The sequence below is a fragment of the Muntiacus reevesi genome, chromosome 2 (genome assembly GCF_963930625.1).
Source record: "Muntiacus reevesi chromosome 2, mMunRee1.1, whole genome shotgun sequence".
In the NCBI taxonomy this organism is placed as follows: domain Eukaryota; kingdom Metazoa; phylum Chordata; class Mammalia; order Artiodactyla; family Cervidae; genus Muntiacus; species Muntiacus reevesi.
This window is the reverse complement of record NC_089250.1, coordinates 264,636,096-264,652,562: the sequence shown is the minus strand read 5'-3', so window position 1 is coordinate 264,652,562 and position 16,467 is coordinate 264,636,096. Positions and strand designations below refer to the sequence as shown.

Below are 16,467 nucleotides of genomic sequence, written 5' to 3'. Positions count from 1 at the left end.
CTTTCACTTCACTGGTAGCTCAGTGGTAAAGAATCTGCCTGCCAAGCATGAGGCTCAGGTTCGATCCCTGGGTCAGGGACGATCCCCTGGAGAAGGAAACGGTAACCCACTTCAGTATCCTTGCCTGGGGGAAATCCCATGGACAGAGGAGCCTGGCAGGCTACAGTCCACGGGGTTGCAAAGAGTCTGACATGACTTAGCAATTAGATAGCAGTAGCAACATCTGGGTCTGGGTCCAGGATTCTTTTTTTTTTTTTTTTTTTGCTGTGATGAGGAAAGGCATCTGATGCTTGAGTCTGAGAATTCCCAAGTTCTAAGTCCTGAGGGCGGGATTCCTGGGTCTGAGAGGGGAGGGGTCTGGGTGTCTAGACTCCTGGATCCAGAGGAGCTGAGTCCTCCACTCTTGACTCTCAGAACCCCAGACGCTTGGGGTAAGCAGGTGGGGATCAGGCCTCGGGCACCGCCTACACCAAGCTGCCCCCTAGTGGTTGCCACACTCCTCCACACACCAGAGGACAGACTGGGCTCAGCAGTTTATTTCTGGATCATAAACCCCTTCCAGCCCCTGGGCTCCCTTCCCGCAGCACATCTTGGTGCCCTGTGGGGCGGAAAGAGAGACGGTTTAGATAGTATCACAGCGTGGGGTGAGCAGGGCCAGGCTGAGGGCAGGAACCTGGGTGGGAAGGGGCCCTCACCTGGCATCCAGGCCTTCACGGATCCCTCAGGGGCAGATGGAAGGGGAGACTTTCGCTTTAGGAGTTTCTGCAATGGCAAGAGTTTAAAGGCGATGTTGATTTCCTAGTACCAGTGTTCCGCTTCGGCTCCCACCGCCTCTTCCCTCAGACCCTGGAGTCCTGGGCCCCAGCTGCCCTCTGCACTCACCCTCGGGCTCCCGCCCTGGCCTGGGGGCTGGAGGTGACTTCCCACGGGGCTGAGGCCTCAGTCCAGAATCTTGGCAAAGGAAGAGGGGCTCGAAGTCTGGGAAGGGTCAGAGGTGCCTGCAGGCGAGGAGATTAAGAAATTTCACAGATAAGCTGCAGCGGTACTCCATCTCACAGGCCTGGACGGGGTAACATGGCAATGGCGGGAGCAGGGGTGGGGAGTGGGGGGCAGCATGGTAGGGTCTTGTCCCTAGTCCATGCTGTTTTGTTCCCCTAACACCTCTGACTTGAGTAGAAAAAATTTTTGTTTGTCTATCCATACATCCACCCATCCATTCACCTATCCATTCATACCTCCACCCATCCATCCACCCATTCACCACCCATCCACCCATCTGCTCATCTAGCCATCCATCCATCCATCCACCCATCCATCCATCTATCCATCTACCCATCCACCCTTCCACCCATCTGTCCATCCATCCATCCATCCGCCCATCTTCTTACCTATCCTTCCGGCCATCCAGCCATTCCCCCATCTACCCCCCCATCCATCCATCTGTCTGACTGTCCATCTGTCCATCCATGCATCTACCCAGCAGTCCACCTATTCATTTGTTTATTCATCCGTCCATCCCACAAATTTCCTGAGGAGCTACAGCGTGTCAGCCACTGCTGTGGGCTCTGAAGAGACAGCAGGAACTAGACAGACAAAAATCTCTGTCCTCATGAAGCCAATAGTCTCTTAAGGAGGAGGTTTAACATGAGTCATCAGTGCATGGACAAGGAAATATCCCAGAAAGTTGTGCGTCCTTCCAAGACCTGACAGTGGATGGGGTGAGGAGGGTGGTGATCAGACCTGAGGGTGACTGGGGAAAGATTCTTGGAAGAGGGGGAAATTGAGCAGAAGTCTGAGTGCAAAAAGGATGTGAGCAGAAGTGTTGCAGTGGGTGGTGAGCTTGCTGGTTTTGTAAGGAGTCCACTGATGCTGGAAAGGAATTGAGGGGGTGCTGGGAGGTCAGAGCGGTAGGAAGGGGTCCGATCCCCAAGTCTTATGGGCTGATGGAGAGGACGGTGGCTTTAATTCTTGGAGTCCTGAGGTCTTGGGGGCTTCTGAGAGGTGAGGGAGGGGATCGAATTCAGGTTACAAATGCCCAATCTTGCTGACTTCCTCACAACCCCTGGGGTCCATGCCATGCTTGTCTCCATATACTCCACGTGTAGGCACTGAGGATGGGAGAGGCCCCCAGTGACTGCAGCAAGGTGCCTGGGTCCTTTTGAATGACTGTTTCAACCCCCTAAGGGGGACTTCTCTGCTGGAGAACACAGCATTGTGAGGGAGCATGCCCAGTCAGGGGATTCATCATACTCACATGGCAGGGACTGGCATCATGCCCATTTCACAGACAAGAAAAACAAGGATGGACTCTGGAGTCTGAAGCCAGGGGCCTGAGTTCCAGCCCTGACTCTCACATCCTTGAGCTGGGTGGCCTTCAGATCTTGGAGCCTCACTGTACCCCTCTATGCAATAGGGGTCGTAATAGCATCTACCTTATCAGGTTGTCCTGGCAACTAAATGACTGCCTTAAAAAGCAGCACCAGGGAGGGACTTCTCTGGTGGCACAGTGGTTAGGAAGAGGCCTGCCAATGCAGGGGACAAGGGTTCGATCCCTGGCCTGGGAAGATTCCACATGCCTATGTGCCACAGCTAGAGAAGCGGCTGCAATGATGAGCCCAGGCACCATGACAACAAGTAGCCCCCACTGGTCGCAACTAGAGAAAGCCCACGCAAAGCAACGAAGACCCAGAGCAGCAAAAACAAAACAAAACAGTCCTAGGAACTTCCCTGGCAGTCCAGTGGTTAAGACTTCCCACTTCCCCTGCAGGGAGCAAGGGTTCAATCCCTGGTCAGGGAACTAAGATTCCGCATGCTGCGTGGCATGGCCTCCCCCCCAAAAAAAGGTAGCCCCAGGCCTATAGCAAGAGTTACACACATATATATGAGCTGTTTTCATTATGACAGTCACCTTGCTGGGAAATAGCACGCTGGGGCTCCCTCCTACAGCATGTTTTAAGCAATGAAGGAAGAAGAGTTGACTGGAATTTGAAATGGGAAGGGTCTGGGCAGAGGAGAAAAGAGCCTGCCGGGCGGAGGGCACAGCCTCAGTGACGGTGCGACCATCTGGCCAGAGGGGCCCACGGCCCTGTGTCCCTTTCATCGTCCGCCGGGAGCCGGCTGAGTGCCTCTCACTGTTTCCATTTGGTTTTGGCTGCAGGTCGAGATCTGTTTTTAGCTTCCCTGGCTGGTGTCACCGCCTGCCTCCCCCCTCCCCGGCCCCACTCTCCCCGGCTGGCTCTCCTGTTTTCTGTGGCCGAATAATGTTCCCGGACTTCCTGAGCTGTTTGTTTGAAGACTGCCCAGTATCGATTGGATCTGGTGTGTATTCAGCCTGAAACCTAACAGAGACCTCCTCTTACCCCCCGCCCCCACTCCAGGAAGCCGGGATTTGGAAAATGCTTGGGTGAAGAGTGCAGGGGGGAAAAAAAAGCAAGGTGGGGGCTCACTAAGAAAATAAACAGTTTTTTTTCTTTTAATTTTTTTAAGGGTTTTCTCCTCTTTCAGAAAGGCTGTGTGTTTGGGCAGGTGCAGTCTCCTCTGTTGAGTTTTTTTTTTCTTCTGGAAAATGAGGAGAGGAACATTTTTGACTTCTAGGGCTATGGGGAAGACTCATTCCATACCTTCTCTGGGGGATCTTCCCAACCCAGGAATCGAACCCAGGTCTCCTTCATTGCAGGCAGATTCTTTATTGTCTGAGCCACCAGGGAAGTCCAGGGAAGCCCCATGGGGGTGCTATTTTTAGTAGGTGGTCAGGGAAGGCCTCCCCAAGGAGGGGATGAGAAAGTGAGCCTTGGGAAAGGAGATCTAAGCAGAGGGAACAGCTGGTAAAAAGACCCTGGGGTAGGGCATGCCTGGGATGCTTCAAGAGGAGTCAGAAAGCCAGTGAGGTGGGGTGAGTAAGGAAGAGAAGAAGAGAAGAGACCATAGAGGTATGGTGTCAGATGGCATCTGTAAATGGGTGCAAAGAATGGGTGCCTGGCCTGCACCCCTAGGCATCTGGCCAGACCAGGGACCCCAGGGGTGAACGGGACCCACCTGCCCACCCCAGACCAGTGCCCCACTCACCACCTCCAGCTGGCCTCTGCTGCTGGGGCGCTTGGGGCACACATCCAGCTGAGAGGGCAGGGGAGGAGCTGAAGGGGCCATCTAAGGGAGACAGAGGGTGGGGAGGGTGTGTGAGCCGTCATTTTTTGCTCACCTACATGTCCCCCTGCCAGGAAGCCCAGCATTCAGGCGCTTTGTAGGCTTTGGAGGTAGAATGGAGAGTGAAACAAAGTCCTACCCTCGGGAGGGTTATACTAGAGAAGGTCATAGCCTCAGACCCTAGGGGAGGCAAAAGTCTGTGTCCTTGGCACCCCAGAAGCCTTTTACAAACTCCCTCCTCCCTCAGACCCAGGGGTCCTCTTCCCCCAGCCCCTCCTCCCTCAGACCCTGGGGCTTCCCGTTCCAGCTCCTGCCTGGCCTGCTCACCTGCTCCAGCTCCTCCTCGTCACTGCTGTCCTCTGGGTCCTCCACAGTGGCGCCGACTTGGAACTGATGGATACTCACAGCCTCTTGGCCCTTGATCTCGCAGCGGCAGAAGGGGCAGGTCTGGCTGTCTGAGTGCTGGGGGAGGTGGAGAGGAAAAGGATCAGGGTCTCCCTGTGCCCACCACGTCCTTTGGGATGACAGGGGCCTTGATCCCCCACCAAGTGATGTGGGGAGGACAGAGGGAGGGAAATGGAGAGAGAGAGAGAGAGAGAAGGAAGAGAGAAAGATGGAGAGAGAGATGTAGGATGGGAAGGAGGGGCTGCCTGAGGTCAGGAGGAGCCCAGGGAAGACAGGGTGCTATGTGGGTCTCAGCCTCGCAGTAGAGGTGCTATGGGGTAGGGATGCCTGGGGAAGACGCTTAAGAGTCCCTTGGACTGCAAGGAAATCAGACCAGTCAAGCCTAAAGGAAATCAACCCTGAATATTCATTGGAAGGACTGATGCTGAAGCTCCAATACTTTGGCTACCTGATGCTAAGAGCCGACTCATTGGAAAAGACCCTGATGCTGGGGAAGATTGAGGGCAGGAGGAGAAGGGGGTGACAGAGGATGAGACGGTTAAATAGCATCACCGACTCTATCAAATGGATATGAGTTTGCGCAAACTCCAGGAGATGGTGAAAGACAGGGAAGTCTGGCGTGCTGCAGTCCATGGGGTCACGAAGAGTCAGACATGGCCGAGCAACTGAGCAACAAAAGGAATACCTGAGACACTTGCCTGGCCTGTACGTATTCATTGTTGGGGGGGGGGGCCCAGAGATACCCCCTGCCACCACCGCTGGGGACAGTGTTGTGGCTGGACCGGCCCTTTGGTTCTTAAGACTGCTGGGCGCATCAACCATCAGGGAACTTTGAAGAACAAGACTTACTACTCGCAGGTCCCGGAGGATAAAGCAGGTTGCAGGTAGATGGCAGAGGAGGCAGACCTGGGGCTCTGCCTTTATTGGGGGTGGAGTGAGTGGGGTGCCTAGATTTTGGGCGTTCACTGTTGAGTGGCAATTTTAAAGCAGAAGAGGAAGGAAGAAGCAGAGACTGGAAGAGAGAAGTGGGTCACTTCATGCGCAGTTACCTAGGGCTTTCTCAGGGGAAATGTCAAGGCTCCGGGCTTGATAGTCCCTTATCTGAGTCCGGAAGAGGGATGTCTTTGTTATGATAATCTCCCCAATCAAAAGCTTAAGGCCAAACACTTACATCATAAAGGAAAAGTTGTGTATTAGGCACCTATTCTCCACAGGGGCTTCTTTTACCCGGAGGCCTGAATCCTCCCTTGGGAGGTCACTAGCCTCAGCCGCATTCCCCTGAGAAGGCAGATAAGGCTCAGAGAGGTAAAGCCACTGGTCCAGATCAACCAGCGAGGGGCTGCCACAGGCTCGAAATAGCATGTTAAATGTGGCCAGTCCGGCAGACACCACTGTCTCCCACTGGGGCCAATGCAGCATTTTCCATGAATAATGTAACTGGAGACGGAGAAGCAGAGGTGACAGGTGTAGAGAGAGAAAGACAGAGGCATAGGCGGAGCAAGCCTCTGCTCTCCCTGGGCCTCAGTTTCCCCATGTGGTCCATGAGGCATGTGGGAGATGCTGTCAGTTCAGTCGCTCAGTCGTGTCCGACTCTTTGCGACCCCACAGACTGCAGCACGCCAGGCTTCCCTGTCCATCATCACCAACCCCCGGGGCTTGCTCATACTCAGGTCCATCGAGTCGGTGATGCCATCCAACCATCTCATCCCCTTCTCCTGCCTGCAGGGGAGAGGCTCTAGGGGCTTTTATTGGAGGAAAGGGGTGGGGGACGGGACGGGAAGGCAGGGCGGAGTCAGACCCACCAGCCAGGCAGCCAGGCAGCGACTACAGAGCAGGTGCCCGCAGGGCTCTATCTTCACATCCTTGTTGCTCTCAGCACAGATCTTGCAGAGCTCAAACGTGGAGTCCATGGCCCAGTACAGCTGCAGCTGCTCCTGCCAGGTGAGAAGGGGACCACTAGAAGCAGGGGTGCTGTCAGCCATGAGCAGGCAAGTCGGGCCACTGGGAGTGAGTCCCGAACCTCAGCACCAGCCTTGAAACCTCCCCCAGGTTCAAGGCTGTATGTCCAGCTGCCTCCTTGCATGTGCTTTTGTTATCAGACTTGTTCTCTGGGGCTTGTCTACACTCAGGGTTGCCAGATTCAGCCAATAAACATACAGGATGCCCTGTTAAATTTGATTTTCAGAGGAACAGTGAATACGTTTTGAGATCTAATCCATGCAAATATTGCATGGATACACCTTAAATTTTTTTTAATTAAAAAAAATTTTTGGCTGCACTGCACAGCATGTGGGATCTTAGTTCCCTGACCAAGGATCCAATCTGTGTCCCCCTGCAGTGGAAGTGCAGTCTTAACCACTGGACTGTCAGGGAAGTCCCTGCCTGGGATACACTTATACTCAAAATTTTGTTTGGCATTTCTCTCACCCCTTGGGACAGTTGGAAGACTAAAAGCTGCCACTGGTGAATGCACAAAGTGCATTAGCTGCCCTGATGATCTCAGCAGTATCATTTCCTGGCTTCATTACCAGGAAAGCCCCTGGGTAAGAGGCAGGAGGGGCAATGTTTTCCAGAGGAGGAACAGAGAGGTCAAGCAATTTACCCCAGGTCACATGGCCACCAAGCCAGCACAAAACCTGAAGGCTTCTGGGAGTCTGGGGCCTGACTCACGGGAGAGGATCCCTGAGCCAAGGTGCAGTGTGTGGAGGGGGCAGGTGGGCCTGGGTGGGGGCCTGGGCCTCACCTCCGACACGTGGATGTGCTGATGAGGTTCCATGTGGCAGAGTTCGGTCAGGTCCGGGTTGTGGTTCTTCCCATCCGGGTAGAGGTAGCTGGGGGAAGGGAGGAGGTGGGTATGGGGTCGGGGGGCTTCACAGTAGGACTGTGAAGAAAGCTGAGTGCCAAAAAATTGATGCTTTTGAACTGTGGTGTTGGAGAAGACTCTTGAGAGTCCCTTGGACTGCAAGGAGATCCAACCAGTCCATCCTAAAGGAGATCAGTCCTGGGTGTTCACTGGAAGGACTGATGCTGAAGCTGAAACTCCAATACTTTGGCCACCTCATGCGAAGAGCAAACTCATTGGAAAAGACCCTGATGCTGGGAGGGATGGGGGGCAGGAGGAGAAGGGGACGACAGAGGATGAGATGGCTGGATAGCATCACCGACTCGATGGACATGAGTTTGAGTAAACTCTGGGAGTTGGTGATGGGCAGGGAGACCTGGCGTGCTGCCATTCATAGGGTCGCAAAGAGTCGGACACGACTGAGCGACTGAACTGAAGTGAATCCATCTATCATATATCCATCCATTATCTATCTCAGCATACCATATAGATACGATCGCTAGCTCAGGAGGCTCTGGTTAAACCTCCAAGGTGAGACTCAGGAACCTTGTCTACCTTTTCCGCCCCTCCAGTGCCACACAAGTCTGATTCCGAAAGGGGGGCTCTGAGGTGGCCAAGATTACAGACTGAAAACTCCAGTCTAGCTTTCTGCTCAGTTCTCCTTCTGCTCTTAAGGTCTAGATGACAGAACAGGACATGGGTATCTAGAAGCAAAAGCCTTGAGTGCAGGTCCAAGGAAGGGGACCACTGGGGCTGTGCGCAGCTCCCACACGCTCCTCCTAGACCTGCTGCTAGCGCAACATGGCAGCCGGGAGGAACTGGAAAGGCGTCCCTTCCTGACCTTTGCCTGCCACCCGCTGGAACACTGTAGTATTGCAATTTTACGTTGTCAATGCATGTCGTCTGTGAACCCTGTGCTCTGGGACGTAGTCATCCCTCCTAGGATGGTGACTCACAAGCCTTCCTTCTGTCCTTCCAGGAGCACCTGGAACAAGGGTTTGTTGAGAGGGATGGTCTGTAAGATGCTGCCGTCTGAGCTCACGTATCCGATGGCCCACTTCCCCAGGCGAGTGCAGCTGGGCCGGAAGATGTAGCTGGAGGAAGAGGTAGGAAGGGATGGGGGAGGGAGTGGTCACTGGTGACCCTCTGGAACCTCCTGGCTCCTCACCCTGTTGGGGATCTAGGTGTCTAAATTCTTGCTCCATCATAAACTTCCTACTTTTTAGGCAAAAGAGGCACTGTCCAGCACAGGTTCCTGTCCACCACTGTAGGGAATGTCTGGGGTGTTTACCTGTTAAGCTCCTCCTCCACCGTCACTGGGTTTAGACAATGCTGGGACTTTTGCTGGAAGTAATAGGAGCAAGGCATCGCATTTCTCTAGGGGATGCTAAGCTGCTAGGGTATACAGCTGTGGCTTCCAGAAAGCATTTGCCACCACAAGGAAAGACTATGTCTGAGAATGAGGCTAGCACAGAGGAAAGCTGGGGAAGGACAGGAACTGATTTCTGACAACAGCACTTGAGCACCTGGATCCAGCTGTTCCTGAAATCCACACCTGGTCTTTTCAATTATGGCCATTGATTCATTCCTTTTTCTTTCCCTTTCCACCAGTCTCAAGTGTAACTGGAAAAGTGCTAACATACCATCTTCAGGGGCCTGCACCTCTGCCCTGCAAAGACTTAGGAATCTGACATCCTATTCCTTTAACCTCTTGGTGTTCCAGGTAGCTCAGTCCCTCAATTTTTAGCCCTCTAGAGGGCTCCAGTGGCTCAAAACTCCTGGCTTGAAATACTTTAAGGACTCAGGTGTCTGGTTTCCCAGCAGGTGGGAAGTCATATTCAAAATATTTAACAGATGCGTGGGTTCAAACCTATGAGAAACAGATCGTATCCCGGGGCAGGATCTTCGGGCCCCCTTGCTGGACCAGGGGTATCGTCCCTTTAGCTGCTGGACTGTGGGCGGGTTTAGGTGGTCCCAGGACAACCTAGGTGGCAGAGGCACTCAGCATTCTTCCTCTGAGTTCTCGACTCTCTGGGGTCCCAGGTACCACAGCCCTTCAGTTCTTACTTTCTGAAGGATGTCTGGGTCACCCAGACACCCCAGCCCAGAATCCAGACCCTGCAACCCCCACAGCCTCCTCCTCACGAGGCCTGGCCCTTTTACCTGCCTGGCTTGTCTCTGAGAGTCTGCAGACGGGCTCGGACCTCGTCGTATGTGAGGAAGGCCATGTAACCCGGGTGGTTGACCGCCAGGAGCTGCCAGTTCTTGAGGAGTGTTGGCCACGGCTAGGGCGGGGCAGCGCTGAGGTCAGGGAGGGGCCAAGGAAGCCGCCTCCGCTCCTAGTGCCTCCCGGGGTCCAAGAACACAGATGCCTCACTCCCACCCACCGTGGGCCTCAGGAACATCTTTGACATAGAAGATTCCAGGCCCTTCCACCTCCAGGACTCAGGAGTCCAAGCCCCCAGCCCTTCCTCCCACAGACCCAGGAGTCTGGGCTCCCAACCTCTCCTCCCCCAGGACCCAAGAGTCTAGGCTTCAGATCCCGGCCTTCCCTGACCTGGAAGAGCCTGGTGAAGATGTCAAACTCGAAGATGGACACGTGCCCGCTGCAGGTGAGGTCGATGGTGGAGCGCAAGGCCAGGGCCGTGGAGCCTGGCTCCACGGGGTGGCAGATGCATAAGACCGCCTCAAAGTCAGCCCAGGGCAGCACACATCTAGGTGGGTTGGGAGTGGGGGGTGCAGATGAAGCCTCTGGGAGCCTAGCATGGGAGCACTCCTGGGAAGGAGAGGGGCTGGGCTCCTGGATCTGAGGGAGGAGGGGCTGGGGGTCTGCCTTCTGGGTCTGAGGGAGGAGGGGGCCTGAGGGTCTGAATTCTTGGGCCCCTGGTCGGGGGCAGGATGGGGCTCCAGCCGCTGAGGGATCCTGGGGTGGGCGCTCACTCACCGGGTTCCGCAGTACTCCCTCCAGAAAGTGTGGGCGGAGACCTTGGTGAGCTGGTAGGTGTGGCCGCAATACCTGCCCCCGGGGAAGAGCGCGTCCAGCTCCGCGTGCATGTAGCTGAAGATGAGGGCCAGCTTGGCCAGCTGCCGCCTGCGGGGACGGGCTCTGAGGACTTGGACTTGACCTTGGGAGCCCCACTGACCCTTCCACGCCGTGTGGGGAACACCCGCAGGGACGAGGCCCCCAGCCTCTAAGAAGTTAGTGCATGATGAAAGTCGGTCCTGAGACCACCTGTTACAGTCCAGACGCGTCCCTTCTGGGGAACTCTTTTTCCCCATCTGTGAAGGAAAGGGAGGTACCGCCTCATATCCAAGGCATCCCCCAGCAAACAAATCCCAGTCTCTGCCTGAAGCCTTGCCTAGTCAGATGTGGGGAGCACTAGGGCTAGGGCCATTTAGGGCAGTCTGAGCTCGAAGACTCCCTGTTGGTTTAAGCAGCCCGGGGTGGTGGACCCTTGGGCTTCCTCCTGCTCACTGCCTCCCTGAGGAACCACTTAGGATGTGGGGAGCAGCAGAGGATAGCTCTGACACTTAGCTCTGTGATTTTTGCAAGTTCCTTTTTTCCTCTTCAAGCCTCAGTTTCCTCAGCTGTGAAATGGGTATAAATACAGGATAAGCACAGCCCCTGCCTCATGGTGGGGTGGGGGTGGTGCATGATAAGGATTCTTACCCATCTTATGAGCACACAAGATGCCAGGCACAACTTGGTATAGAGTCGGCATTCAGGGCATGTTAATTAGTTACTGTTCTTATTATTTTATATGAATAGCCTCCAGGTCTGTCGGATTCTTGATGCTTTTTATAGGGAAACCCTTGATAGTTTCTAAGCACCCTCCCTTTCCACAGTCTATAATGCAGTCACTATTCACATGTGACTGGCCCACCTTGAAATGTGTTCTAAATGTGAAATGCACACTAGGTTTCAGAAACTTAGTGCAAAAGTGAAAGTGAAAGTTGCTCAGTCATGTCCAACTCATTTCCACCCCAGGGATTATACTATACAGTCTGTGAAATTCTCTAGGCCAGAATAGTGGAGTGGGTATCCTTTCCCTGGTAGCTTAGCTGATAAAGAATCCACCTGCAATGTGGGAGACCTGGGTTTGATCCCTGGGTTGGGGAGATCCCCTGGAGAAGGGAAAGGCTACCCACTCCAGTATTCTGGCCTGGAGAATTCCATGAACCATATAGTCCATGTGTTCGCAAAGAGTTGGACATGACTGAGTGACTTTCACTAGTGCACAAGGAAAAAAAAAAAAAAGAATGTGAATTATTACATTAAGCATCACCTTGTATTTATTGATTATAAGTTGAGTTCATAATATTTTGGATATAATGAATTTTTAAAAGTTTCTGAAATTCATTTCACCCGCTTAGAAAAACTTTTTGTAATACGTCTACTGGAAAATGAAAAACTACATATGTGGCTTCCATTAGAGTTTTGTGGAAAGTCCTGGTCTAGAATCTCCATCAGAGTTGTTAGGACCCCACGACTCTAGAAAATCCACTGAGCCACTCACTGAGTCCCTAGGTTTCCTAGTTTCTAGAACCTACTGAATCTAGAACAGTGGTGCTCAGTGGAGTTATACTACCCTTTTAAGGAGCTTCTAGAAATTTGCTTGAGGCTAGATTGTGGGGGACCATATCCTCCAGTAAGATTTACCCACCCCTTACTCAACTTTCCAATGTCCCATCATACATTTGTGAAGATGGAAAATCCAGTTACAGTGATCTGAGCTTAAAGTCCAATTCCATTTTACATAAACTTTTCTTTTTTTGCCACACCCTTTGGCTTGTGAGCTCTTAGGTCACAAGACCAGAGATCAGATCCTGGCTCTGCAGTGAAAGCAGAGTCCTAACCCTACATAAGCATTTTTTGCACATTGAAAATCGATTCTGAATTTTACAGAAATTCACTACCGTAGGTGTCAAGGGAAGTCTGTTTCGTTCAGCAATGGATGATTTTTCCTCCCAGGTACAAGTGTACAAGAACTAGTCAATTCTGCCTTCCAGAGTAACTAAAACAGTGCCTTGGCATTTTCATTCCAAATAAAAATAATTGTATTATAAAGAACATTCCTTTGATCATTCCCTTATACTACAATTTGGGCATTATAGTGATTTCTTTTTAAAGAATTATGAGTAGGTAGGTTATTCACCCGATATATGTCATTTCAGGATAGATTTAAAGAGACACCACAAAATATTTGTTCTAAAGAAAGGGCTTGGGGGCCTGTTGGGGTTGAGAGCTACTGTTTCAAGCCTTGTTCTGGCTTTAGACCTCAAAACTCTGCCCCTGTCATTTAACAGCCTTTTCTTGGAAATTCAGAACCAGAGCAGGCAACCTGCAGACAAAAAGAAAAAAGAAAACAAAAAACAAAAAAACAACCCCCCCCTAGGTCCTGAGCTAGGCACCCAAGGAACTTAAGACAGGCTAAGGAACTAAAGACAGGCTCTGAGAGTGTCCCAGGCAGGGCTGGTGATGGGGGCTTCAGAGCTCTTTCTCCAGAGGGCCGCATGCGGGAAGCTTCCTGGGGGTCCCCACGTTCCGGAATGTGTCTAAATCCTGGGGGCGAACAGCCCACTTCTGAGCCAAGAACGAAGGGGACATGGTGAGTTCAGGGACTCCATGCCCAAAGAAGGAAAAAAACCTGGGAGGCTTAGTTTCCCGGGTTCTTTCACGAAGAAAGGCTTGCGATCAGGACCCCCCGTCGGAGGGAGGAGGATGCTCGCAGCCTGAGGGAGCCCCACCGACGATCTCAACCTTTGTCCCGGCGCAAGGGCTCACCTGAGTCTGGAGCCCTCCCGGAAGAGCTCGTCGTTGGCAATCTTTCGGCTCTGGGGCGACAGCAGCGCCGCCACCTGCCTGCTCTTGGCCTCCAGGTTAGCCAGATAGACCACCAGAAAGTCCCACGCCCCCCCGGGACCCTCGGGGACGCCTCCGCCGGCCTCCCGCCGGGCTTGCGCCACCTGGCGCAGCAGCTGCGCCGTGCGGGGCAGCAGGTTCCGAAGGGAGGGGGGACTCGAGGAGAGCCGGAGGTTCCCGCATTGTTCTTCCAGGCGCTGCAGCAGCCTCACCGCGCGGCCGAACGCGCGGGATTCTCTCCACTGTCGTCCCCGCAGGGCCGCCGCAGCCATGGATCCCTCTGATGCCGGAGGAGGGACGAGGGCCCGCGGAGAAAGGCTGGGCACCGCCCAGCCCCAGGTAGGGGCGGGACGGGGCGGCAAAGGTGAGGGCGGGCCCTGGAGAACCGGGGGGAGGTGACTGCCCGTACCTGTGTGCCCCAAGGGGGCGGTGGCTGGGGGCTCTGGCACCTGGCTTCCTTAGAGATGGGGTTTCTCACGTCCGATCACCAAAGGAAAGCCGGATGGTGTGGCTTTGGTGGGTGGCGATAGGACTTCCTGGGCGGGTGGGGATCGCAGGTCCGATGCCTGGGCCCTTTCTGGGGAGGGGTGGGTTCCAAGTTAGCAATGGAGGAGGGGTTGGGGAAAATCTAGGACTTTTCTTGGGGGCGAAGGTGGGGCTGGGAATTTAGCTTCCCTGACCGTGAAGGGGAGTGGTGTTGGGAGGTAGCTTTCCTGGGTCGTGGGTCAAAGTTTGGGTCATTGGTCGTGGCATGGAATTAAAGGTTAGAGCTGAACCTTCTAGGAGGAAACGTTAGGGAAATAGTGCGACCCTTCCGTCCCGGAGAAGGAACACAGCGTGCCCAGACCCGTGGGTCCCGTAAGAACAGGAGTTGGGAGGAGGGTGTCTGAGGGAGCAGGAATCTGGTGACATAATTCCCGGGTCCCCATAAGCAGGGCCTTGAGAGAAATCAGGCTGGAATTGAGACACTCAGATTTCCAAAGGAGGTGGTGGGGGCTTCTGGGTCCCCAGGGGATGAGGCGGGAAGATGGGGCTCATGACTGCAGCAGCTGCCCAGAGCAGGGCTGGAGAGACGCGGTTTTCTCCCCAACCTGCTTCGCCTATAGCCGCTACCCAGGCTGCGCGCTGGGCTACCACGCGGGACCCTGGTGGGTCGGACGGTCCCTCCGTCACTCAAGGGATCCAGGCCACGCCCCCTGGCTTCCTGGCCACGCCCCAGCCAGGAGACTGACCTGGTTCTGATTACAAATATGTCCACACCTAAAGAATTTCTTTGCTGGTGGCTCAGACGGTAAAGAATCTGCCTGCAGTGCTGGAGACCTGGGTTCGATCCCTGAGTTGGGAAGATCCCCTGGAGGAGGGCATGGAAACCGATTCCGGTATTCTTGCCTGGAGAACCCCATGGACAGAGGAGCCTGGGGGGCTACAGTCCATGGGGGTCGCAAAGAGTCAGACACGGCTGAGCGACTAAGCACACAGCACAGAGACTTTTCAATCAGAGAACAGTAGTAATAATAATAATAGATGAAACCAGTCAATCCTAAAGGAAATTAACTCTGAATATTCATTGGCAGAACTGATGCTGAAGCTGAAGCTCCAATACTTTGGCCACCTGATGCAAAGAGCCGACTCATTAGAAAAGACCCTGATGCTGGGAAAGATTGAAGGCAGGAGGAGAAGGGGACGACAGAGGATGAGATGGTTGGATGGCATCACCGACTCGATGGACACGAGTTTGAGTAAGCTCTGGAAGATGGTGAAAGACAGGGAAGCCTGGCGTGCTGCAATCCATGGCATTGCAAAGAGTCAGAATCCACTGAACAACAACAACAAAGCATTTATTAAACACTCTGTCGCGCCCTCTGTGTCAGACTTTACATTTTTTCACTGAATTCTCAAAAACTGAGGTAGAAGGAGAGGGAGAAGGTTTGGGGTGCGATCTGGGGCCCCCACCGCACCCTACTTCCCTCCTCAGGCCCCATCCTTTATCTCTTAGAACCCAAGAGTCCTTAATTTGTGGAATCTTTGAATTTGCACCTCAAACTAAATGAAGGCTGGGTCCTTGTAGTCAGGATGGAAGGGTCCACCTCCTAGCTCCTTGCATTCCTGCTCTCTCTGAGCCTCAGTTTCCACCTCCAGGAAGCAGGATGACAACCCATTGCCCTGGCAAAAATTCAAAATTTTGACCATGCCAAGTAGTGACAAGGAGTTGATGGAAGTGTAAATGGACAAATTAGGTTTGAGAGTAATTTGACAGAATCCAACAAAGCCTTGGCAGGGCAAATCCATTGCCAGCTACGTCCTTCAGAGCCATGGCTTGTAAACACTTCTGCTCACATTGAGACGTTATACACCTGAAACAGTTCCACAGGGCAAGCCTTACCCCATCTATGCGCATGTGCTCTTGTATCTTCTAGTTAATTTCATTTCATTAAAGGGAAAATTGTGTTTGCAACCCACTAAATTGATTTCACAACCCACTAATGGATCTTGTCAGGCAGGTTGAAAAATACTGCCCTAAAAAACTCCAGGAGACAGGTTCAGGGATGTTAATTGCAGCCTTGTTGGAAATGGAGAAAACTGAAGACAAGGCGAGTTTCATTATCAGGAGGAGGAATGAATACATTGTGGTATCCTTCCACAAAGGACTTCCGTGCAGCAGTCCAAATGAATGAAATGGACACACCGTCCAATAGTGTGAATCGTAAAAACATAATGATGAGTGTTACTGGGTTGAATAGTCCCCCTCCCCCATTTGTGTCCACTGGAACCTGTGAATGGACGTTGTCTAGAAAATGAGGTTTTGTAGGCTTTAACCAAGTTTAGACGAGGTGTGCCATACATCCAGTCTTCCCAGGTGGCCAAGTGGTAAAGAAACCACCTGCCCAGGCAGGAGATGCAAGAGAATCGAGTTCCATCCCTGGGTTGGGAAGATCCCTTGGAGGAGGAAATGGCAACGCACTCCAGTATTCTTGCCTGGGCAAGAATAGACAGAGGAGCCTGGTGGGCTCTGGTCCACAGGGTCACTAAAGTTGAGAATGACTGAGCAACTGAATATACACACACTATATCCAGTATGATTGGAAACTGGGATGCAAAAACAGGTATACTGACTGGGAGAAAACCAAGTGACGATGGAGGCAGAGGTTGGAGTGATGCATATATAAACCGAAGGTTGCTGGCAGAAGTCAGAAGCTAGGAAAAGGCAAGGAAG

The 16,467-nt window shown here is 53.1% G+C and overlaps 1 protein-coding gene and 1 long non-coding RNA gene across 3 annotated transcripts; one reads left to right on the top strand and one right to left on the bottom strand.

Annotated features, from left to right (window-relative positions):
• Positions 1 to 355: 355 nt before the first annotated feature.
• Positions 356 to 13,591, bottom strand: CBLC (Cbl proto-oncogene C). Of its 2 annotated transcripts, XM_065926277.1 has the most exons (12): positions 13,176 to 13,591; positions 10,335 to 10,481; positions 9,948 to 10,104; positions 9,554 to 9,675; positions 8,347 to 8,484; positions 7,292 to 7,379; positions 6,351 to 6,482; positions 4,471 to 4,605; positions 4,066 to 4,146; positions 883 to 998; positions 696 to 762; positions 356 to 598 (listed from the first exon to the last, which is right to left on the bottom strand). In XM_065926277.1, the coding sequence occupies exons 1-11, from the start codon at positions 13,523 to 13,525 to the stop codon at positions 753 to 755; spliced, it is 1,476 nt and encodes a 491-aa protein (XP_065782349.1). In that variant the 5' UTR covers positions 13,526 to 13,591; the 3' UTR covers positions 356 to 598; positions 696 to 752. The 2 variants fall into 2 exon arrangements, with proteins under 2 accessions (XP_065782349.1, XP_065782350.1); XM_065926278.1 differs by lacking the exon at positions 4,066 to 4,146 and having other exon boundaries at positions 357 to 598.
• Positions 3,241 to 15,108, top strand: LOC136161431 (uncharacterized). Its single transcript, XR_010661730.1, has 6 exons — positions 3,241 to 3,318; positions 4,451 to 4,588; positions 6,430 to 6,489; positions 8,370 to 8,496; positions 13,448 to 13,592; positions 14,828 to 15,108. It is a non-coding gene; the product is annotated as an uncharacterized lncRNA (long non-coding RNA).
• The last annotated feature ends 1,359 nt before the right edge of the window (positions 15,109 to 16,467 follow it).

Coding starts and splice junctions, on each gene's coding strand:
- CBLC (XM_065926277.1), bottom strand. CDS start 13,525: ATGGCTGCGGCGGCCCTGCGGGGACGACAGTGGAGAGAATCCCGCGCG. Junction 9,676..9,947: donor TCTTCACCAGGCTCTTCCAG/GTCAGGGAAGGC, acceptor GCCCCGCCCTAG/CCGTGGCCAACACTCCTCAA. Junction 7,380..8,346: donor GAAGGACAGAAGGAAGGCTT/GTGAGTCACCAT, acceptor CCCTTCCCCCAG/CTACCTCTACCCGGATGGGA.